The 24,317-nt window shown below is 35.7% G+C and overlaps 3 protein-coding genes across 3 annotated transcripts; 2 read left to right on the top strand and 1 right to left on the bottom strand.

The window, feature by feature from the left end:
• Positions 1 to 3,753: 3,753 nt before the first annotated feature.
• On the top strand, positions 3,754 to 4,365 carry LOC142521286 (uncharacterized). The gene has a single exon (XM_075624511.1). It carries the CDS (start codon positions 3,754 to 3,756, stop codon positions 4,363 to 4,365), a length of 612 nt encoding a protein of 203 aa, XP_075480626.1.
• Positions 4,366 to 16,614: 12,249 nt separating this feature from the next.
• On the top strand, positions 16,615 to 20,276 carry LOC142520604 (filament-like plant protein). The gene is made up of 5 exons (XM_075623653.1): positions 16,615 to 17,016; positions 17,491 to 17,639; positions 17,873 to 18,068; positions 18,398 to 19,635; positions 19,738 to 20,276. The coding sequence occupies exons 2-5, from the start codon at positions 17,529 to 17,531 to the stop codon at positions 20,098 to 20,100; spliced, it is 1,908 nt and encodes a 635-aa protein (XP_075479768.1). The 5' UTR covers positions 16,615 to 17,016; positions 17,491 to 17,528; the 3' UTR covers positions 20,101 to 20,276.
• LOC142520605 (uncharacterized) lies at positions 20,092 to 22,538 on the bottom strand. The gene is made up of 3 exons (XM_075623654.1): positions 22,089 to 22,538; positions 20,914 to 21,191; positions 20,092 to 20,707 (listed from the first exon to the last, which is right to left on the bottom strand). The coding sequence occupies exons 1-3, from the start codon at positions 22,354 to 22,356 to the stop codon at positions 20,393 to 20,395; spliced, it is 861 nt and encodes a 286-aa protein (XP_075479769.1). The 5' UTR covers positions 22,357 to 22,538; the 3' UTR covers positions 20,092 to 20,392.
• Positions 22,539 to 24,317: the final 1,779 nt, after the last annotated feature.

Raw genomic sequence — 24,317 nt, 5'->3', positions numbered from 1 at the left:
ATTTCCTGTAAGTTCCATCGGGATTGACATTTCCCTTCTAGAAACTTTATAAATTAGATGATGCTTTCTGTTTCTTAGGCCAAGACTTCCTAAGAATTTTTCTATCTGTCCTGCAGAGAAACCTTGATATCTCTGTAGACTCGGATTTTCTCTCATGATTCTTTGAACCATGTTATGAGATATTGTTGTCTGGCTGAAAAATCCAGACAGATCTTCATGAGTTTCGTGTCGAAACACCTCGTCTTCAGTCAGATTCCGATTCTGTTCCATCAGATTCTTCCTGACTTAAGACTTCTTCTTCTTCATATATACTTTCATCTGAGGCGATGTCCTCAAATCGGTATACTTGAATAAGATCTTGATAATAAACTGCTTCTTCAATATCCGGAGTAGGATCAAAGCGTTTAATACCTCTTTTTTCATTTTCTGGACAGTTGGTCGAAATATGACCTCTTGCTCCACATGTCCAGCAATTACAGTCCTTGAAACTTTCATTAGCCCGAGTATGAGCTCTTCTGAAAGTTTTCTTAGTAGGTGTTCTTCCTGTGCTTCGAGATGTACTCGATGCTTGGGATGATATCCTACTTCTCGATGGTCCGCTTCTTTGTCCAGATTTATAAGATCTGGCTTTCTGTTTAGACCATACAGTTCTTGGTTTCCAAGAACTTCTCCTATTTCGGGCATAAGGATGAGTCCTGAAACTTTTCCTCTTATGCTTCTGTGGTTTACTTCCAATAATTGTTGGAAGATCATTTTCCTTACAACACAAAGGAGTTCTTTTGTTGATACCCCTTAAGGGTTTATAATTCTTTTGTAATGCTGCCATATGGCACCATTCTGCCAACTTTCCTTTGAGGAAAGAGGCTCTTCTTGCCAGCGTATCTGGATTATCAGGTACGTATTCCCTTATGAGCATCTCTCTCCAAGGGCTTGGCATTTTTGCGAAGAAAAGCTGCATAGCTATATCTTCTTCGACTCCTGAATTCCATCTATATTTAGTGAATAACATAATATTTTCATCCATCAAACATATATCATGTAATTCAAGACTATACAGAGCCTGAGTATATTTCTTCCTCTTCTCTGTATCTTGACTGTTAAAATAGTCTACCCCTATAAATTGTGCTTTAAATAGGGTAGCCATTTTTCCGGCTATCTCGCTCAGAGATTCTCCGGCCAGGACTGACTCTTTCATTTCTGATGAAGTCATGTCCCAAGCAATTTTCACTGATCCCATTAGACTCATTTCTAAAAGTTTAATGAATCCTTCTTTATTGAGATCAAGTGTTCCTGCTGCGATTCTCATAGCAGATGTCCAATCATCTATGAGATCTTCTCTGTTTTTGAAATCTAATACATCAAGGTTAAGCATAACCCCATAAGGATGTATAGGATCTAAAACAGTCTTCCCGTAGGGTGTTTGATGCAAGGGAATTTGACTTCTCCTTGTCCTTGTACCCGCTGGGTGTGATCCTCCACCAGTATGGAAATCTGATTGGGATTCTCTCATGTTAACATTATGAGATCCCGCACTTTCCCTTGGTGGTTCCTGAGTAGATGACCAGGTTATAGCAGGTACTTCACTCCCTGCTGTATTCATCTTTAGATCTACAACTTTGAGATTTGCGAAAGATTCCGCAAGCTCTTGTAGATCCTCTAAACCAATCCTTTCTAAAGTTGTCATCAGATCAATTTCTTTTCTGAGACAGACTTGATTAGATTGATCATCTTTTCTTCTTCAGTCAAAGGTTTTGACACCACTCTGGCATTCCCTTGTTGGTGTAACAAAGGTTCAGTACCAAAGGATGGTGGTAACCAACCTCCTGAAGTTCGTTTACTGGAACTGGGTTGTTGTTCCAGTTTCTGAATTCTTTTTTGAGTATCTTTTAATATTCCAAGAATTTCTTCCTGGGTTTCAAGGATTTTCTCAACTCGTTGTGGTACAAAATATATCATATTGCCATAATTTTGTACTGTCTTCTGAATTTCTCTAAGATCTGAAGAGAGCTTAGAGGAATCTGGAACTATCTCCAAAAACTTATTTGTTTGAATCATAAGTTTACCTGAGAGTGCAGTAGCTTCCCTTGCTGTTTCTGATATCTAACCATAGTTAGATTCTCTTGTTTATATTCCAAAATATTGGAATATTCTTTGTGAATTATTTTTCTCGAACCGTAGTTCGGATTCATAATTTTTTCAAAATTCTCCTTCTCAAACAATTAGTTACTTAGTAAAAATAAAATTTGTGTTTAAATAAATCCACATAAGGCTCTTATACCATTTTGAAAGCGTGAGGATCAATTGAAATTAAAATAGGAATAAGGGTATTTTTGTCCATTTTAAGGTATTAGGGAGTTAAAAGAAAGGTTTTGAGGTGTTGGGAGTTTGGATAAAGTTGAGTTTGGGTTTGGGGATTTATGAGCAATTTACCCAATAAAGATAGATAGCTAAAATAATAGAAAAAAATTATATTTCATACTATCACTAGAAGTTATCCAATAAAAGATGGGGCTGAGAGGGGGTAGAAATTGTTAGTCTTGTTAAAATTTAATTCTATAATTTTAGCATATCTATAAATTTTATGGCATGAGATAACATGGACGCATGAATTGTGTATCTCGTGAAGTGGAATGTTACTAATTTTCTCTTAAGTCAGAATATTGTGTTTGCTATGTAACGACTATGGGTCGTAGGCTGATCTAACATGAGTTTCAACTCATACTCAAATACCACTATTGATAATCGACCATCGGTTGGTTCAGAAATATTCTACTAGAAGATTTTGATTTATACAACTCATTTGTACAAACTCAATTCAACTTAGTACTTATATATTGCCTCATTAAAACTCCTAGCACATTCGATTTTAGGTAGCAACCTCACAATTCGTATAATATTTAATATCTCTTATGACAAGACTACAAACATAATATTTATTGTATTTGTGCGAAGACCTGCTCATCTAAACTTTGAAGTTTTCAATTCTCATGTATATGTGTGAGTTATTGTGTGTGGGGAATTTTACAGTGTATGTATATATCAAATGTATCCTCACATTTGGGTTTGCTATCATTCTAGCTAATGTCTTCATGTAGGCCGTTCATGCTTTGAATCCCCTTCCAAAGATTGTATTTAATCTACAATTGTTAGTATATGGGCTGTACCACGGCTCATATACTAAAGTTAGGATCCAGCCCAAATTGGTGAATCGCTATTTTGGTTTTACGTCTTTAGCTCTTTGTGAACACGTTTCCTTTTCTCGTATTATAAATCCATGTACAGAACATTCCAATTCAATTGAATTGATCAATTCTTTCCCAATAGCGGTTATCAGTTTAACATGGTATCAGAGCCAATACGGGATTCCTGATCGTGATCTTCACCATTGATTCCCTGTCCCCAGCTCAAGCTCACAACTGAATTTGTGATCTATCGATTGAAGTCGATGAGTATTTCTTCTTCTCCTTGTAAATTCGAGTGATTTTCTTTACTCCGAGCAGCTGTGTTTATGGCAAACAACACGAATTTCAATGATCCATTGTTCTTGCACCCGTCGGATGCTCCAGGTATGACTATTGTTATTTAGCAGTTAACAGGGGTAGAAATTATGGCGTATGGAGCCGCGCTATGCTGATAGCACTCCGAGCCAAAAATAAAATAGCACTTGTTGATGGTACGTGTAAATGTCCAGCTACAGGGCATGTTACATTACATCAGTGGGAAAGATGTAATGCATTGGTATTATCATGGATCATGAATTCGGTTTCAAAAGATATATTTGGAGGAATTGTGTATTCCAGCGATGCTTCTACGGTTTGGTCAGATTTAAAAGATCAATTCGATAAAATTAATGGCTCCATGATCTTTTCTCTTCACCGAGAGCTTGGAAGATTGACTCAAGGCAATAACACAATTTCGGTGTATTTTTGTAAATTGAAACAGCTGTGGGATGAGTATAGTTCTTTGGTGACTCTACCATCATGTGAATGTGCTGCGGCACGAAAGTACGTTGAGCATGATCAGCAGCAACGTTTATTGCAATTTTTGATGGGGCTTAATGATAGTTATATGCATGTTCGAAGTCAAATTTTGATGATGGTGCCTCTGCCAACAGTTGGTCAGGCCTTTTCCTTGCTATCTGAAGAAGAATCTCATCGCTTGCTATCTTCAGTTGAGCACCCTGCTGCAATTTTCTACTCAAGACAGGGACGGGGTGATGAGCGAAGGAGAGATGTGCTGACGTGTGACCACTGTGGGTTGAATGGTCATGTTAAAGCCCACTGCTTCAAATTGGTAGGATATCCGCCAAGACACAGATTATATAAACCACAGCAAGGGAAAGAAAATTTTAGGCATCCTAATTGAGATTTTGACAGGCCCAAACTTGGTGTTATGGCTCACAATGTGACTGGAAATGATAATGAATCACCACCACAAGCCACTGCAGGGGCTACATCTAGTTTTACACCAGCTCAATATGCTGAAATACTAAAGTTGCTAGGAAGTACTACCTTGCATTCTTCAAACACTAATGTTGTCAATAATCCTCCATCATCGAGCACCAATGTTGCTAACATGGCTGGGCATGTCAAAGAAACTCAAGCAGATTGGATCATCGATACAGGGGCTAACGAGCATATGACTGGTAATTATTCCCTCTTACATGGTGCTACGTCTTTGTGTGCTTCCCCTAGTTCCGTGAGGTTGCCAAATGGTGATCAACTCCTCGTTAGTGATAAAGGATCTGTGGCCATTTCAGAAAACATTCTTGTTCACGATGTGCTATTTGTTCCTAACTTTCGATACAACCTCCTCTCCGTTTTCAAGTTCACTAAATCCTATAATTGTTGTGTTACATTTCATCCCAATTGTTGCACATTTCAGGACCGCACAAGTGGGAGGATAATTTGGACTGGTAAAGAGCGCCATGGACTTTATTACTTGTCTACAGCATTGTCCCAGCCTTCCTCCATCCACCATAATACACCACAGTGTAACACTTTCATTTCTTGTACTTCTGTGAGTAGTGACTTGTGGCATCAAAGACTAGGACATATGTCTTTATCTAGAATGCATTTGTTACCTTTTCTGTCAAAGCAATTACATTTGTCTCACTGTGGGATTTGTCCTAAGTCGAAACAAACACGGTTGAGTTTTCCTAAAGCAAGTTTGTCTAAGTCGTTTGGTTTGTTCGAATTAGTCCATATGGACATTTGGGGCCCTTTTAGAACCCCAACCTATAATGGAGAAAAGTATTTCCTCATAATTGTGGATGATTTTTCTCGAGGGACATGGATTTATCTTATGCAGTCTAAGATGGACATTCTTCGGCTCTTAAGCCAGTTTGTTGCTATGGTTACCACCCAATTTTCGTCCAAAATCAAAACAATTAGGATGGATAATGCTTCTGATTTCTTTAAGCATGAATGTAGTTTATTGTTTATGTCACTTGGGATTGTGCACCAAAGCTCATGTCCATATACTCCTCAACAAAATGGGGTAGTTGAAAGAAAACACCGCCATATACTTGACTTAGCTCGAGCTTTATTTTTCCAATCATCCATTCCTCTTCGTTTTTGGGGAGATTGTGTTCTCACCGCGGTGTACCTTATAAACCGCACTCCCAGCCCACTTATTACCAATAAAACTCCTTTTGAAGTCATTTTTGGCAAGCCCCATTCTTATGATTTTTTAAGAGTGTTTGGTTGCCTATGTTATGCGACGTCTCTACATGTCAATCACAAATTCTCACCTCGAGCTAAGGCTTGTATATTCTTAGGATATTCTGTCCTTCAAAAGGGTTATAAGGTTATGGACCTTGACACCAAAAGATTTTTTGTTTCCGGAGATGTTGTGTTTCATGAATCTTGTTTTCCATTTGCCACAAACTTTCAGCCCAGGTCTATTTTCCCTGAGTCCAGCCCGATTACTGATTATCCTCCACTGGAAGACCTCAACTTGTCTGATATTACCACCCCAGCTGATACATCTCCTCCTTCCTTGCGGAGATCATCTCGGTTTACTAAGCCCCCGACTTGGACAAAGGATTTTTCTTGTCCCTCTTTGTCTCAAGTCCACACCACTTCCTGTACATACCCCATTTCCAACCATATCAGTTACTCTCAATTTTCCCCATCCTATCAAAGTTTTCTCACAGAAATTTCTTCTACCACCGAGCCACGTTCTTACCACGAGGCAATCTCAGATCCTAGATGGAAGCATGCAATGGATTTAGAACTCACAGCTCTTGACTCTAATCATACATGGGATGTAGTTGATTTACCTCCTTATGCCAAGCCTATCGGGTGTCGTTGGGTGTATAAGTTGAAATTCTTACCTAATGGGAAAGTTGACAAATTTAAAGCACGTCTTGTTGCAAAGGGCTATACACAACAAGCCGAAGTTGACTTCCATGACACATTCTCTCCTACAGCTAAGATCACCACCATCCGTTGTTTGTTGAGTACAGCCGCTGTCTGTGGTTGGAATTTGTTTCAAATGGATGTTGCCAATGCTTTTCTTCAAGGCGATTTGGATGACGAGATTTTTATGCACCTTCCTCTTGGCTATCATGTTCAAGGGAAGAATCGGGTTTGCCGCCTTCGCAAGTCACTCTATGGGTTGAAACAGGCCTCCAGCCAATGGAACCAAAAATTTGCTGCTGTCATGATTGAAGCTGGTTTCACACAGTCGCACCATGATCACTCCTTGTTCATCCATCACGACGATCATGTTACCACTCTTTTAGTGGTCTATGTCGATGATATCGTCATTACTGGTAGTAGCACAGACGCCATTACTGCTTTGAAGAAATTTTTACATTCTAAACTTGAGCTTCGGGACCTTGGACCATTGAAATATTTCCTGGGCATTGAAATAGCACGCTCAACCGCTGGGATTTTTTTGAATCAGCGTAAGTATGCCTTGGATCTCATTGCTGCAGCTCGAATTCTGGGAGCTAAACCATTTGATACCCTTGCTGAACAACATCCGAAACTCACTTCTCATGAGTTTGATCTTTTGTTCACTTCTCCATCACTCCCTGCCTCGAATGGCATTCTCGCTGATCCCGACGCCTATAAGCGCTTAATTGGGAGACTGATTTATCTAACCATTACCAGGCCCGACATCTGCTATGCTGTTCAACGATTGAGCCAATTTATGCATTCCCCCAAACGTTCTCATATGGACGCTGCTATCCGGGTTGTCAAGTATCTCAAAGGCTCTCCTGGTATGGGCATTCTTTTTTCTGCTAACAGTTCATTACACTTGTCTGCCTATTGTGACTCGGATTGGGCTTCTTGTCCCATGTCTCGTCGATCATTTACTGGTTTTTGCATTAAAATGGGTGATTCCCTGGTGTCATGGCGTACAAAGAAGCAAAGTGTCGTTTCCAGATACTCGGCTGAGGCGGAATATAGAGCCATGGCCACTACCGCATGTGAGATCATTTGGATACAAGGCTTGCTCACTGATATGGGCTGTGCAGTTCTCTGGTCCTACTATATTATACTGTGATAACAATGTTGCTATGCACATTGCCGCTAATCCAATGTTCCATGAACGCACCAAACATATTGAGATCGATTGTCACCTCGTCCGCGACAAGATCAAAGCTGGGTGCTTTCAAACGGCATATGTAGCTTCTTCGCGGCAACTCGCGGATATCTTCACCAAAGGCTTGAGTGCCGATCAACATCATTTTCTCTTATCCAAGCTTGGTGTCTACAACTTATTCCAAGCTTGAAGGGGGGTGTTAGTATATGGGCTGTACCACTGACCATATACTAAAGTTAGGATCCAGCCCAAATTGGTGAATCGCTATTTTGGTTTTACGTCTTTAGCTCTTTGTGAACACGTTTCCTTTTCTCGTATTATAAATCCATGTACAGAACATTCCAATTCAATTGAATTGATCAATTCTTTCCCAATAGCGGTTATCAGTTTAACAACAATATATTGTATATATGGCTCCAATAGTGATATGCATGTTAGATATATAAAAAGATGACTATTTGGAAATTTTTGTACGGATTTTGACATTGCTACGGTCAAATTCACATTTCTGACCATTCTCTGAAACTGAGCTGTTATCAGATCGAGCTGATCAAATTGTGCTGATCTGATGATCTGACATGGTCTTTTATGAGTTTGAGTTGTTGGTTTGATATGAGCTGTTCTACGTAATATTTTGCCAAGCTAGTACATGACAAGCTATTGAATTTTTTTTATTATCATAGCTCTTGATTCTTCAATATTTGGGCAAAGTAATAAACATGAGAATTGTAGTTCTTTCTCTTAGCTTTCTAGGAATCAAGAATCACTCAATTCCAAGCTCGTGAGAGAAAGATATGCTTGACAGACAAGGTTGTTAGCAATCTGGAATTTGTTCTTCATTCAGTGCATTACCAACAACTTCATCGTGATTTATCAGCTTCTGCTGCTCCGATTCAGCTTTTGACTTATAAAGAGATTGGAAGAGCAGAAGAGAAGAGCATAAACAAAAAATGCTGAGGATCGGCGTAGGTTTGATGAGGAAACAAGAAATAAAAGAGGTGTCGACGGTTCAAGTTCATGTTTTAAAAGATATGATTTTTTTCATTCTTTTATAGGTGTAATAAGATCTTATTTTATGCACCTATATCATTGATATTTCATCAACTCAATGAAATACAACTGTTTTTCAAAACTCTATGCTACTTAACTATTTTTTTAACAATTGTAATTAGTTTTGCAGCTTGGTTTAGTCATACTAAAAGGAGATAAATTGTTAGAATATTTCTATTACCCTAAGTTTTATTGATTGACAAATAACTGCATAAAGTTGTTTCATGATACAACCGCTTATCTATTTTAACTTTAGTTTTTCAGACCACTAGATCAAGTCAAGAAGTTCAGACAGAACTTCAAGAGTTCAAGCCACATATTATCTCAACTTTAGCTGCAAGAGATAATTCATTAATCTGATTGGATCAAGACTTAAATGTAGAACATGTTTTGAAATAGTTAAACTCCAACCAGATTGTAACCGATTATATGTGAGAAATTCAAAAAGATTATTGTAAGTCAATCAATTCAACAACTAGCATATTTAAAATGATTACACAATATCCTATCAACTTCTGAATGACAAAAATAGTCTATTTTGTCTATGGTCAATCGTTTTTTCAAAAATCTTGGAGCTTAAAATCGTAAAAGCAAAATAAATATTAAATTAGAATTTATTGGTACGTTCAGTGACTGAAAGCGACTTGTAAATTTTGTCGGATAGTATTACATATGATAGTTGAAAAGCAATTCCGACTGTTAGAGCTTTTCAACTATAAATTTGCAAATTTCAAAGTGCAAAAAAGATAAAAACGACAACAATATCAAACGATTAAAGCATGCAGACATTTTCAATCTACAAAGATTTTCGAGCACACGTTTCATATTTCAAGCTGCTCAACTTAAGCATACGCCTATCAGATTATATCGGATCTTCAAAGATCATTTTGTGCTACCTCAACAAACTCAAGTCGTTCAAGCTGATCGTTAGGTTGTGTTGGGTGAAATAATTGTCTCTGCTTGGTAGAGCGATCGAACCGTGGTGCTTGAGCTGCTGTGCGGTTTAAAAGATTTGAGTTGCACCATTACCACAAGCTATAGCTTTTGGTAAAACGGCAAGCGCTCGGTCCTACAATTGGTATCAGAGCCAAGGTCACGGGTTCGATTCCCATTGATTGCAAGGAAGTGCAATTATTGGGAGGGAGATTGTTGGGTGCAATAATTGTCTCTGCTTGGTAGAGCGATCGAACCGTGGTGCTTGAGCTGCTGTGCGGTTTAAAAGATTTGAGTTGCACCATTACCACAAGCTATAGCTTTTGGTAAAACGGCAAGCGCTCGGTCCTACAGGTTGTATTGTGTTTTCTGGTGAATCGAGGGTTCTTAAACATCCAGAATTTATTGAAGTGTATACTAAGAGTTTCAACTTAGTCAGTGATAAATCTCAGTTGAAGTGAGTTGTTATAAGGATTTATATCAATCAAAATCTTTTAGTGAAATCTTTCCTAAGAAAAAGAAGTGATAACGTATAAGTATTTATCACCGGTGGAATTGGACCATTTCCGCACTTATTCAATTTTTAGTGGTCCAGGTCAATAATTTTTTAACGGTCTAAAATTGTTAAGGGCAGCTCAAAGTTTTTAAAAGTTTTAAAAGGAGTTTATTCACCCGCCATAAACTCTAACATGATCTCAATATAGTAGTAATAGCTCATAATTACAAAAATATCTGTATAAAAATAGCTAAAAGGTATTTATGAAAAATAATGCTTCTTAATTACATAAAGTTCGAGTCTTTGCCAACTCAACAGTCTATTTTTATAGCTAGATTTTCCTATTTAAGATGAAAGAATTAGAGGAACAAAATCTTGAAAATGATTCTTGAATGATATGCTTTAAATTACAAATGAGAATTATATTTATTTTTTTAAAGAAAGAGAAATAGTATTTATTACAATGTAATAAAAGTTGGGAAAAAAATAGAAAGCGAAGTATATTTTTTTAAAATAAAACATTAGTAACTACAAAAATGAAATAAAAGATGGTCAAACGTGTAATTAAATAGCATTTAATAAAAGGACACATGAAAAAAAAACACGTCCAATGTGGAATAATGATGCTTCACATAAAAAAAATTCATATGCATCTAACATGCATTTGACATGTCGTAGTTGGACAATTAGCATAAAAAAATTTTATGAGATAATCTCACGAGTTAATTTTATGAGATATATTTTTTATTTAGATTACTTATAAAAAATTATTATTTTTTATGTTAAAAATATTACTTATTATTATAAATATATGCAGAGTTGACTCATCTCACAGAGAAACGATGCGTGAGAATATGGACCTACTAGACAATAAGTGTGTAATTGTATGTCTAAGTAATTCAGGTTTTTTTAAAAAATTATAAAAATTATGAAAATATTTTGATAATTTGGAATTATAAGTATGCATATTAGTTTGTTTCAAACGAATACAAATTTAAAATTACATATATATATTTTTAGAGAAGAAATTTTAACTTCTAGTAATTAAGTCAACAAAGTGTTGTCGTATCATAATATAAATTGTTGTGTGCAGTAAAAAAGTGTTTTAGATGATCTATGACGTAGAATCAAGTATTTTTTGTTTTATCAAATATTATAATTAGAAGTTAACATTTACATAAAAATTCAAATATTTTAAATAATAGAGAAGCTCGACCAAGATTTCGAAGGTTCATGGACTACGACAATTTAAAAACTACACTTCGGATTCAAGCCCGCACATACGTTACTGTACAATGAACACTTATAGCAACTATTCTGTAATCTTCCTTGCATTACGAATATTATTAACTTAAGTTTTCATATAAGTCCATTGTCTTTAGTTATAAACTCATTTAAGCATTCATTTTGAATCGGATATCACAATCACCCTTCTTAAGAACGTGATACTCGTCAAGGTCTGATCCCTCGATACACATGTCACAGGAATCTATAGTTGTTTCCAACAGGGTTCAAGAATGGATTCAGTTATGTTAACACTTTGGCCCGTGAGTTCAAGAGGTGGATCTCACAAACGTAATAATTTGCCCAATACAACATTTATTGTCTGTTGTTCTCCTATTTTGTCACATAACAAGCCACATAAATAATACACAAAGGAAAGAAAGGGTGAAAGAATTTTCAGATTTTTTAGAGTCTTACAGATCAATAACTTGCATAAGAGTTTGCAAAATTTTGAACAGTCGGATCAAGATGAAATTTGAACATCATGTAGATAAAAAGTAAAGCAAATTGTTAACTGTGAATATGGGGTTTTGAGGTTGTTTGAATCAATTTCTGGATGAACATAAAACTATTATTTTATTGCATAGTGATTGTGCAGTTTGCTTGCCAAATTTCAGTTTGTGGATATATAACAGTTGAATTAGGCCAAAATTTGAATAACATATTCAAGATGTATGATACATTTTGAACAGTGTATATTAGTGTTAGGATCGGTTTGAAGGGTCAAAGTGTTTAGAAAGATGTTGAATAAACACTTTAAGATTTTTGACTCTTTTTGGATAATGGTGAATCAGTTTGTTCCAATGATCTTGCTGTCGATATCAGTCAGTTAACTAATATAAATGTGGAAATAAACTAACTGATAGATTGAATACTTAACGAATAACTGAAACAAAGAACACAAAGATTTTATGGATGTTCGGAGGTTTCAAATGCTCCTGCGTCACCCCTTCTATCACAAGGATATGTTTTCCTCTAAAAGACTTTGATTAATTACAAAAACTGAAATAACCCACTTCACTTTGGACTTAGACGCAGCCAAACTGAAATTCTTAGTTCTCTTTACAATTTATCAGTATGCAACTGATTTTCTTTTCTTAACACAATTGATCTTAGAAGATCAAATACAATAATGTAATGTGCTAGTGTTTTAGCTCAAATGATAGCCTGAAAGCTATCAAATATCTTTGTTAAGTGCGAGCTTTTCTGTATGAATATCGTAACTGAACTTATTTGCTTGAATTCAAATATCACTCAGAGTAATTGTGCGAAAATTTCTTGCCTTAGCTGAACTCCTTGGCTATTTATAGGCTTTACTTCCAACGGTAACATTGAATGCATTAATTAATACTTATCTGTTGATTTGTCATTTCTGAATATGTCAACATTCTTCTGACAATAGTACAATGTGGCATTCTGCTAAGCGGCGCTCCTTCTGATAGTTGTAGTCTGATGCATACGATTTGTCGGTTGGTAGCTACGCTTTAACTGATGACGTGTCAAACTGATTGTCAGTTGACTATATATCCGATCAGTTGAACTGACTGTATGACCGATCAGTTCCAACTGATGGTTCAGTTATCTTTATTCAGTTATCTTCGATCAGTTGGATTGCCTCCGATTATTTAACTCGTTAATTATCAGTTCATGGAACTTCAGTTTGAGTAGTTTCAATTCGAATTAATTCAGTTGAACCGATCGGTTATGCAATCTTCAAAAGCTTTATTTGTCAAAATCCGAAATTATGATTCTAACAATTGGATTTGGATCTCTATATCGACGTGACTAGGTTACAGACAATAGACATTTGGACGAGATCTTTCTAGTTCTCTTGTTATCTCAATTATGATATCTTGAGAGTGATTGTATATTGGTTTATTTTGTTTGTGAACCGGTCGTAATCTTGTTATTCATTACAGTGGATATTATTTTGGTTAAATCCGGTCTCATGGTTTTTGCTCCTCACACCGACACCAGATAGGTTTCCATGTTAAAAATTGTTTGGTTGATTCGTATTTATCCCAACAGTGCATGTCTTTGATACCATTCTTTCACACCACAAGCCCAGGCTCGCGTAAGTGCGACTGTACAATGAGCTCATATAACAACTATGTCATAATCATACCCGTTCTATGAAAATAGTTAACCCGCTTTGCTAAATGAGTCTATTATATCTCATTATAAACTCATTTAAAAAATATTTTTTTAATTCATTTGAGATGGGATATCACACTTGTGCCATGAATGGTCTCGAATACCCATCTTCACATCATCGAAAAAATATGAAGACGCATCCGTTGTGTCGATTGTTATGAATAAAGCCACAACTTCCTCGGGTTGACGGGTGGTACGCCATTAGCTCTAGATGTATCTCTTTCTCTTGCAACCCTTCAATTGTCCAACACATCCATGAGGTTGATTGAATCAAACAAGTTCTCAACTTCCTCATCAGTGCAATGTTGCTTAATATAATACTTCTTTCCCTATTCATTCACATCTTGAACACTTTCAATAAAAAAATCAAATACAACTTCTTGTGTTTGGAAATGCAAAATTTTTGACTTTGATCATGAAAAACTTGTTATTGTGTTTATAATATATTTATTCAAGTGTGTAGATGGTAAATGTCAAATTAAAAGTGATATGTTGCTGAAAAAAATTCTAGCACAACTTAGTTTTTGACGCAACTGATTTTTTCGAGCATATGTCGTAGCTCAATGATCAGCCATCAAAACGGTTGAACAACCAACTCAAAATGTGTAGGACCGAGTGCTTGCTGCTTTATCAAGAATTATATTTGACGATAATGGTGCAAATCAAATATTTTAAATCGTATAACAACCCAAGTACCATGATTCGATCGATTTTTAAGAAGGGACGATTATTGCACCCAACAATCTCACTCACGGTAATTTCACATATTGAAATCAATGGAAATCAAACATGTGACATTGACTTTGGTACCAATTGTAGGACCAAATGCTTGTCATTTTTCCAAAAGTTATAGCTGGTAGAAATTGTTAAAATAAAATATTTTTAAACATAGAACAATCCAAGCATCACGATTAGATCGCTCTCTTAGTATGAACAATTATTGCATCCAAAAAATGCTACAAGTCATATTTCATACTAGCTCAGCGGTTTCATATTTATCTGGGAAAAATATTGGTCGCAATATCTAACTGGATGAAATTGTAGCATAAAACAGTGTGATACAACCAGTTATGATATTTTGACCTCATCTCTCTGCTCGATTATTGAAATAGAACTATTCAGTTTGCGCTACAAAGATAAAACATTGAGTTATATATCATCTTCACTCGTCAAAGTCTATCGGACCTTTAGAATCTGATAAATCGTTATGAAGTTGCTGGTTCTGCATCCGAAGATGAAAGAGTTTTAGTTTGTATACACTCTTGTATTTTGAGCATATATCTCTTATAATAACTCAAAATCGAGTGATTTTTTTATTATATGAAAACTTAAGACAATTGGTTACAACTTTTGAATATTGCTAGCAACCCAATATGACTTATTGAAAGTGTTCAAGATGTATTTGAGGAAGTTGAGCGATTAGCTAGACTTGGACTAGCTGGGCGATCAAACCCAACTTGGATCAGTTGGACGAATAGCTACACTTGTACTAGTCAGGTCAAACCAGTCATTCAATAAGTAAAATACATTTAAATATTAAATTTAATTTAATGTTGTCTAAATGGTATTATTTATGTTATATTTAGGGCGTCTCCAAACCTGGAGCTCACGCCATTTTGGCGCAGGGGAGAAGCTCCAATGGAAGGTGCGCTATCTTCAAAATAGCGCATCTCTCCCTCTGCGCCATATTTGGCGCCGAGGGAACCCCGGAGCCAAATTGGCGCATGGAAGTTTTTTTTTTTTTTTTTTTGTTTTTTTAATTATAAATATTTAAGAATTATAAATATTATTTATCTAATAATATGATATTATTATTATATTAATTTAATAATTAGATATATTTAAATAATTTTTTTTAATAATTAGATATTTAATAATAAAAATTAAAATATTTAATTATATAAATTTATAAATATATTTTTAAATAATTTTATAATTAAACATCTAACACACAAATTTATTGAATAATATTTAAACATTCAAGTACACTGTTAAAATAAAAATACAAATTCGAATTTAGATAATTTAAATGCAAATATAATAAAGGATAAATAAACTAAATCATCAATAATTATAAAATATAATTATAATTATATCACTAAATTTAAAAATTATACATTTAATAATTAATATTAACATTAATTATAATTATATTGTTAAATTTATAAATAAACAAATAGAATATTCTAGGAATATACTTTTTAGTGTAAGATTTGAAGTAAATAGGTTGGAGATGAATATTATATTCGGTGCAGAAACTGCACCGAAATAGATTTATGGGTTAGAGATGACCTTAATATCTATTTCACTCGGCCCAACTAAATTTTATGCATAAAATATAGTATAATTGACATAGAATAAAGAGAAAAATTATATTTTTAGTCCTGTAATTTGTATTTTTTTACTTTTGATTTTGTTAACAATGAATTGTATGTTTAATAAGAAATATTAAATTAGAGTTGTCAAAATGAGATAGCGGGACATGTCGACTCACCATCGCTCACTGTTCGACGGGGGTGGGAGGCCGACAAACCCAATCAATTTTTGTTTATACTAGTGTACCGACGCACGCGTTGCGTACTTGTATAATATTTTTTATAATTCATTTGATTTATATTTAAATGAAGATCAAAATATAAGTATAAGAAATAATGAGGGACTACACTGTAATTTTGATATATAAATTAAAAAATAAATTGAAAAATAAAAGAATGAAAAAATGATCTCAATAAAAATTTAACCTATAACCTAAACTCCAAGAAATAATGACTATATCCACTGAACTGCATATAACTTGCATTAAAATTTTAACATTTTATTAATATATATAATTATTAAAACAGACCATGACATCAAAGTTAGTTACTCTAAATGTCTCTAAACGTAGTAAATAATAATATAGAATAGTATAGATTAAGCAAGTCGAGATCGCATAGGTTAAAAAATTATCATTACAACCCGTTTATATGAAGGGACGGGTCGGTCTACCGACAAAGTCAACCCATTTTGAGTGCTGTATATAAGACAAAGTGGATCAGAGATGGTCTCGGCGACCTCTAACGTGGGAACCCATGGTGACTCATGGATAACTGTGCGATTGTAGCGTAGCAGCGTTCGCTCTTACGTTACATCACGTAATGGGCGGGAACAGCATTTATTTTATTTCAAATTTAATGAATAAACTAATACCCACACAGACGAGGCAGTACCAAAAATGGTAAATTTTGCATAAAAATCTTCTCTTTGAAGGCATCTCAACATCACATGATCTCGATTTCCTATATTAAAATATTATTACTATTTGGGAGTATTTTTCTTTTATTGCAGTAGATGTAGTGTGGGTTGTTTGAAATTTTATTTTTCCGGATACTTCAGATCTTTGCCGAGATTCATGTTTTAGCTGGACATTCAAAAGCCCAGAAAACAGATCTCAAGTTTACATCGATTGCGGATGAATATTATGTTCTTTTGGTGATTTTTTTTAGATGGGTTGCTTCAAGATTGGATCTTTGTGATGGGATTTCTTGATTTTTCGTTTCCAGGTAAGATTTTTTGTTGGTTAGCAAGTATTCTATTCATATATTACATTCTTTTTGCTTATTGTATGTTTTATTATATATCTTTTGAAATGGTCGTGATTTCAATCTCATAATGCTGGATGTGGGTTATAATGCCTAATGTACCTTTAGTTTCCAGTTCTTTATGGCTATATTTTGTTAATTTACTTGTATCTGGCTATTCCATACTCTCTTTTTTCCGATGTTTATGTTCTCTATAGGTTTTTCTTTGTTGAAAGTGGACAAAAAGGTAAGCAATATCGTGTGTATGTTGGTTTTTTATGTTGAAACCTCTACTTTTCTAGACTTTTATGGTTAGTGGGATTTCACCACGTGTAACCCTGGACTTAGCGATGAAGCACCATGTGTAGCCCTGGACTTAGCGATGAAGCAGTGAGATTACACATCGTGTTGCTATGGTATCTTTCCCATCTCTTATAAAAATCAATATTTTACCAGGATTGCAAGCTCTTGGGGACCTTTGATTAACAATTGAGATGGAAAAGAGGACATGGCTGTGGAAGAGGAAGTCCTCTGAGAGGAGTCCCGGCGAAAGCGATAGCTCCGGATCATTTTCTTTGTATTCAGAGAGAAGCTCAGATGAACAGGTCCATATAGTTTTTTGCTAGTTTTATGTTTCACTCTGTTTCGATCAAATTATATAGTTCTGACGTTCATTCGAGCTAAATCCTATTGTTTGAGCATTCAGTTAATGCAACAAGATTTGAAACTGTGAAATTGAAAAATGAGTAATTCGGGTGGTGAATACAGATAAAAAAGAGAAAAGGCTCTATAAGTTGGTTTCTGTCCTCTAGTGATTTGTCTTGATTTGTTGTGGTAGGATGTATTGAGAGAATCTCCAAGCACTGGCACACAATCGCCTGAAGTCACAACGAAATCTACACTTTTTGTCGATGATCAAGGGAAGGACACCGTGAAGAATTTGACAGAAAAGTTATCAGCAGCTCTGGTGAATATCAGAGCCAAAGAAGACCTAGTTCAGCAGCATGCTAAAGTGGCTGAAGAAGCTGTGGCAGGTAATGGTATTATTCTTCAAACGAGCTAAATACCTTTCCTAAAATCACATATTCACATCAGTGTAACATATCATGTTGCTATGGATTCTCTCAATTCGTCATGTCTGAGTTCGATATGGAGATATTTATTCTTCAAACGAGCTAAATACCTTTCGCATAATCATATTAGTTTAACATATCATGTTGCTATGGATTCTATAACTTAGCCGTGTTTGAGTTTGATATGGAGATATTTAATAAACAATTTTTCTTGGCATAATGTTCTTATCTTTTAACTTGATTAGATTTAAATGAAATGTTTTGTAACTTATTTATAACCAACCTAATAGGCTGGGAAAAGGCAGAAAATGAAGTGGACGCATTAAAGCAACAACTTGACGTAGCAATGCAGCAGAACACGAGCTTGGACGTAAGAGTCAGCCATCTCGACGCCGCCTTAAAAGAATGTGTCAGACAATTGAGACAAGCTAAAGATGAGCAGGAGCAAAGAATTGCTGATGCTCTTATCAAGAAAGATGCTGACTATGATATCGCAAAGGCTGAACTAGACAAGCAAATACTAGACCTCCAGGCCCAAATAGAAGCTGCCAGAGTAGAAAATGATGCTTCTATTGATGCCAGCACTCTACTTGTTCTTGAGGCCATGGAGAAAGAGAACTCGTACCTCAAGGATAAGCTTTTATTTCGATGTAGAGATTTAGAAACTATGATGATAGAGAGGGATTTAAGCACCCAAGCAGCAGAAACAGCTAGCAAGTTGCAGTTAGATAGCATTAAAAAGATTGCCAAGCTTGAGACCAAGTGCCGAAAACTTCAAGCTGCAGCTAGAAGATCATACAAATATGTTGCTTATTCTTCTTTTTATGCTGAATCTGCCAAAGATAGTCAGTCCGATGGAGGGGAGAGGCTTAATGCACTAGATATTGATGCATACAACAAGAGAAGTGACATGGAGAAAAACGGGTATGAAACAAGCAGCTCTGATTCGTGGGCTTCAGTATTAATATCAAAGCTTGATAATTTAAAGAATGAAAAGCTTACATCTACAAGTTTCGCAGTTACCCGTGGCACAGAAATTGACATGATGGATGATTTTCTAGAGATGGAACGCCTAGCTGCATTAGATGATGCTAAGTTTAACATGCCTTTGACTGAATCAGAAGCCGTTTCTGCAGATACTCCTGTTAATCCTGAGTTTGAGACATTGATTAAACGTGTAGAAAAATTAGAAGTAGAGAAATTAGAACTGGAGACCGGAGCTTCTCTGAATGCATCAAAAGGGAGGCTTGAAGAGGTCGAAATCATGGTGGAGGAGCTGCAGAAGGAGTTGACAGCAGTGAATGGAGCAAAAGAATTACTCGAATTTCAACTCATTGGTATGGAAGCAGAGGCAAGAACCACTTCTTCCTATGTTGATTCGCTGAAGGCAGAAAACGAAAAGGAACGAACGGAATCTGTGGAGCTAAAGGTCAAGTGTCAAGATTTGGAGAATGAACTATGCAGAACAACAAAGGAAAGTGAACTAAATCAGAGTAAGATAACAAATCCTGAATCAGAACTCAAAAAGGTTCGCTCTGACTCGGTACTTCCATATAAAATTATTTGAGTTAATGCATTGCTTTTTATTTAGTAAACAAATACCGCAAATAACACATCTTTCCTGTTCCAGGAAGATTTAACCGTAGCTGCTGATAAGTTAGCAGAATGTCAGAAAACAATTGCATCACTTGGAAGACAGCTTAAATCTCTTGCAACATTGGAAGATTTCTTGATGGATACTTCAAACATGCCGGGCCTGTCTTCTAATGGAACGGACTCGCCAAAATGTGATTCAAATCCTTCAAGAATATCAATGGATGCCATTGTCCAATTTGAAAATGGAAAAAGTGTGGAATCACCGGTGTACTCATGTTCATCAACATCATCAGCCAACCATACAACATCCGTCAAGAGCCGGAATGGCTTTGGAAAGTTTTTCTCAAGAAGTAAGAGTGTTAAAGAAATTGTTAATCGTCAAGACCAATGCACGTAATATCTTTACCAGGGTAGAGAAATGGAATTTCTAGTGTAAGAAGTTGCTATTACATTGTGTTTACATTGGATTCTGCTATTTGTAATGCATTCATGCTACGATACATGCTTATGCTTCACACTCTTATACTTTGTGAAGCATAGATATTGAGAGAGTACATTCTGTCTTGGACTTTTTCCCCTATTCCTACGTTTGTATAACATACGTCCAGAACTTTACAACAGACCATTCACTCAAAAAAAGTACAAGCAACGTGTCAATTAATGAATAAGATCACTAAACTGTGTAAATATCAATCGTGATGGTTTCGATCATCCTTCTCAGATTTCCTCTCTCTCCTGTAAGCCTTAAAGAGATCAATTCCTAGGAACAGATTGAGCGAATTCATCCCCACCATTCCGAATAGAGCAAGTGGGAGTTCCACACCTTTGTCAAACTTAGGAGCATCTCTGATAAGCTTGACTATGATGAGAATATGAGATGCGAATCTTGCGAAGACGAAGGCTAACAAGTTAAGAAGCCATTCTACCTTCACAAAATTGCTTCTCGAATCACGAACACCAGCCATTCGACGAATTTTTCGAACATGCAGAAAAACTGAATGTAGCTGCACGCAAACATAGGATGCATATAAGAAAGTAGACTAAAAATGTAATTCATCCCCTTAGATTCTAACACATGCATATGATAATTAACCTAAAAATAAGCTCAAACAAACAAATGTAGCTACTTTAGAGCCTACATGTGGGGGTGGGTGTCTTTGAAAGGATGGTCACACATGCGGTAGGAAACAATTCAAAATTGAAGTTTTACCTCACAAATGAGAGTTAGGATAAGGTAGTTAATAGTGACCTTCCGATACAGTGCTAGAGTAAAGCAAACCAGAAGTAACAAATGATGCACCAAAATTGAAGGGATCCAACCACTGTACAAACGATAGAGCAGCATATCCAACTGATCATAAGCAAAGTAACCGCATGAAAAGCACAATGTTTGAAAGGCCCAAGGCCAAGTAACGTCAACCAATTCTGAGTGTTCAAACATCTTGTTTACGCCGCTTTTCATCCATTGATTGAAGAAAATCAGTACAACTGCAAAGAAGAAAGTGTATACATATTTTCTTAAGAAAGATCGAACAAACAAGAAGTATAAAACCGGAATTATTCAAGCATGCAAGAAAATAATCTATATCTGGCAATGGAAAGTATGAAATCTAAATGATAGAAAGAGTGTAAAATACTACTCACCGAAGGGTTCCTACGAATAAAAACCACGCGTAAAATATAATCAATCCTTAGTAGAAATAAATTATTAACGAAAGAACTCTCAGAAAAGAAATAATGGAAGTCGTTATTTATAACAAATGCTCTTGGAATACATAATAGCTTAGCTTGCTACTTCCAGATCTAGGCCTAATTAAGGATTGCCAATTTGCCATCAATGTGGATAGATTAAAGTGACTCATATGTATCCTTTTTCATTTTTCAGTTATGGTTAGTACTTAGTAGTAACATTTCACAATACAAAGAATTTCTCAGATAGTATCATGAGCTTTTACCCTCTGTTTGTGGAACATCATAAACAACCAACAACCAATGCATTTTAATTTCTCATCAACCAGATTAGAAATTCTGTCTCCATTTGCTACAAGCTTAATACAAAATAGTGAACCACAAGACTTTACTTTGAACATGAAGGGTGGGATTTCAACTGTAAAATTTCTCCAAGAGTATTCATGGATAAATTTCGTTTCTTGTGCATCATCCAAAAACACCAATGGCTCATGAAATTTTGCTGTCCAACCTCAGGTTTTATATTATCAGCTGCCATGTAAGTGGTAAATCAAACAAAAATATAAACGCCTTCAAGATTAAGACCAATCAGAAGATAAAATCACAATGCCATTTTCCAAAATTTCATAATAACAAATAGCACAAAAATGCAACAAAACGTTAAAGAAATGAGTGAGTTTTCCAGGGAAAGCTAACCGAAGGCAGATGTGATGGAAGAATGGAGAAGCGAGACGCAAGTGTTCACGAAGACGGGGTCGCGCGACAGGAAATTCCGGAACGCATAATTGGCGGATTGGAAGAAGACGATTCCCACGAGGATCGGAAAGAGTTCATAGCGACTGTTGAAGAGAATTTCGAAGAAAACTGAGACACACCACATCACTAGGGTCGCCACAAAGAACGGCCCAGCTTTGCTCTCTTTCTCGTTTCTACGGCCGCCGCCGCCGGTGGTTCTTCTCTCCATCGTTTGCGTTCTGTGAAATTAGCTCTCGATGTATGCCAGCGTGATTCGGCCGCCTCTGGCCCTTCGCCCAGATCCGCCGCGGAAGGAGCTGAAATTTAGCGGTTATCTCAGGGTGAGAGCGACCGGACGTCAGGTGGAAAGATTTGACAAAAACGCCCTTGAGGGATTCATCGTACATCAGCGACATTTATAAAGAAAATTAATGGCCTTTTCAATTATAATATATTTCACAAGTTAAAATATCGACTAAAAGATTGAGACGAGATCTTATAAAATTTTTTGTATATAACAAATCCCAAGTATAAGTCTATAAAAAAATTACATATACGAGTTTTTGGATTCAAGTTTTTTTGATCAGATGATCTCATATATATAATGAAAAATAATATTTTAATGTAAAAATTAATATTTTTTCAGGATCGGGTCGAAAAATCGTCTCATAAAATTAACTTGTGACTCTTTTTTTTTTTAGAGCTGAAATCTTGTAATTTATTAAGATGAAGATATGTCCGCAATTACAAGTTTAATCAACCACAAAGAAAAAGATCCATGCTCCCAAACAAAATGAGAGGAGGATGAAAAAACAAAAGCAGCAACCGAGTGAGCCACTCGGTTAGCCGATCTCCTAACATGAATAAGATGAGACCTATCGTGAGCCTCCATAAGTATGCTAATATCCGCTGCAATTGAACCCACATAACTAAGATCCTCTTCTGGGCTTGTGACTGCTTGCACTGCAAGAAGACAGTTCGAGGTGATTTGATGAATCTGAATGTTGTGCTGCATTGCGACTTTCAAGCCAACTTGGATGGCAAGAAGCTCGGCCATTGTAACAGATTGGGGCTTATCTATCAATTCTCCGAAAGCCAAAAGTGGTTGTCCCATCACGGATCACACCACCCACTGCATAACTAGGAGATCTCTCTTTGTAGGCTGCATCAACATCAAAACGAAATTGATGAACTAACGGTGCAGACCAAGTTCCTGGAGAGTTGATTGAAGGTGACTCTGTGCCGCTCATAACTGCAACACGTGCGGCACGATATTCCCTGAGCATATTTTCACACCAATCAACATCCAAATCTCGAGTCTTGCCACTACATTCATGAAGAAAGCGAAGCCTCTCATTCCACGTGGCTCAAGTGCGCATGGCAAACAGCTCGAAGTCAGGTTTACTCAGCTTCTCCTTCATCCTTAGAAAAATATCAAACACATCCAAGTGGCGGAGCTGCTTAAGAGACCACCAAATCCAACTTCATTTTCAACAAGATTTCACAACCGGGCAAGAGAATAGGGCATGACTTGAAGTATCCCATTTAAACTGACACATAGGCTTAATAAATTGTTTTAAAATAAAAATGTATTTGGACAACTATTGTATAAAAATATTTTTACAATTTAAAAGTAATTTGATTTGATTCTCATCATTGTCTTCAATTCTAAAAACATCAAAAAATACATCACATTTGTTCTTTAAAAACAATACTTAGATAACATTTTTTTAAAAATATTTTTCAAATTTCTTTTACAAAAATATTTTGTAAACACATATTTTAAGTTTTTTCACTTATAAAACACTAAAAATATTTTTAAAATACGTGTCCAAATAGGGCTTTCACAACTAACATTATAGATTTATAGAATAGTATATTTTATTTGGTAAAAATTTGTGTGAGACAATCTCACATGTCATATTTTGTGAGACAAGTCTCTTATTTTGGTCATCCATGAAAAAGTATTACTTTTTATGCTAAGAGTATTACTTTTTATTGTGAATATCGGTAGGGTTGACCCGTCTCACAGATAAAGATTCGTGAGACCGTCTCACAAGAGACATACTCCTCTTATTTTACTAATAGTATAGATATATAGCTAAAATCAAATATTAAAATACAATATACTATAATTTTTTTTTTCTCTATTAATTTTAATATAAAATACTAAAATAAATAAAAATATAG

This window comes from Primulina tabacum, chromosome 12 (genome assembly GCF_025594145.1).
Source record: "Primulina tabacum isolate GXHZ01 chromosome 12, ASM2559414v2, whole genome shotgun sequence".
Taxonomy (NCBI): domain Eukaryota; kingdom Viridiplantae; phylum Streptophyta; class Magnoliopsida; order Lamiales; family Gesneriaceae; genus Primulina; species Primulina tabacum.
Note: the sequence above shows the minus strand (reverse complement) of the source record. Positions and strands in the feature narration are given on the sequence as shown.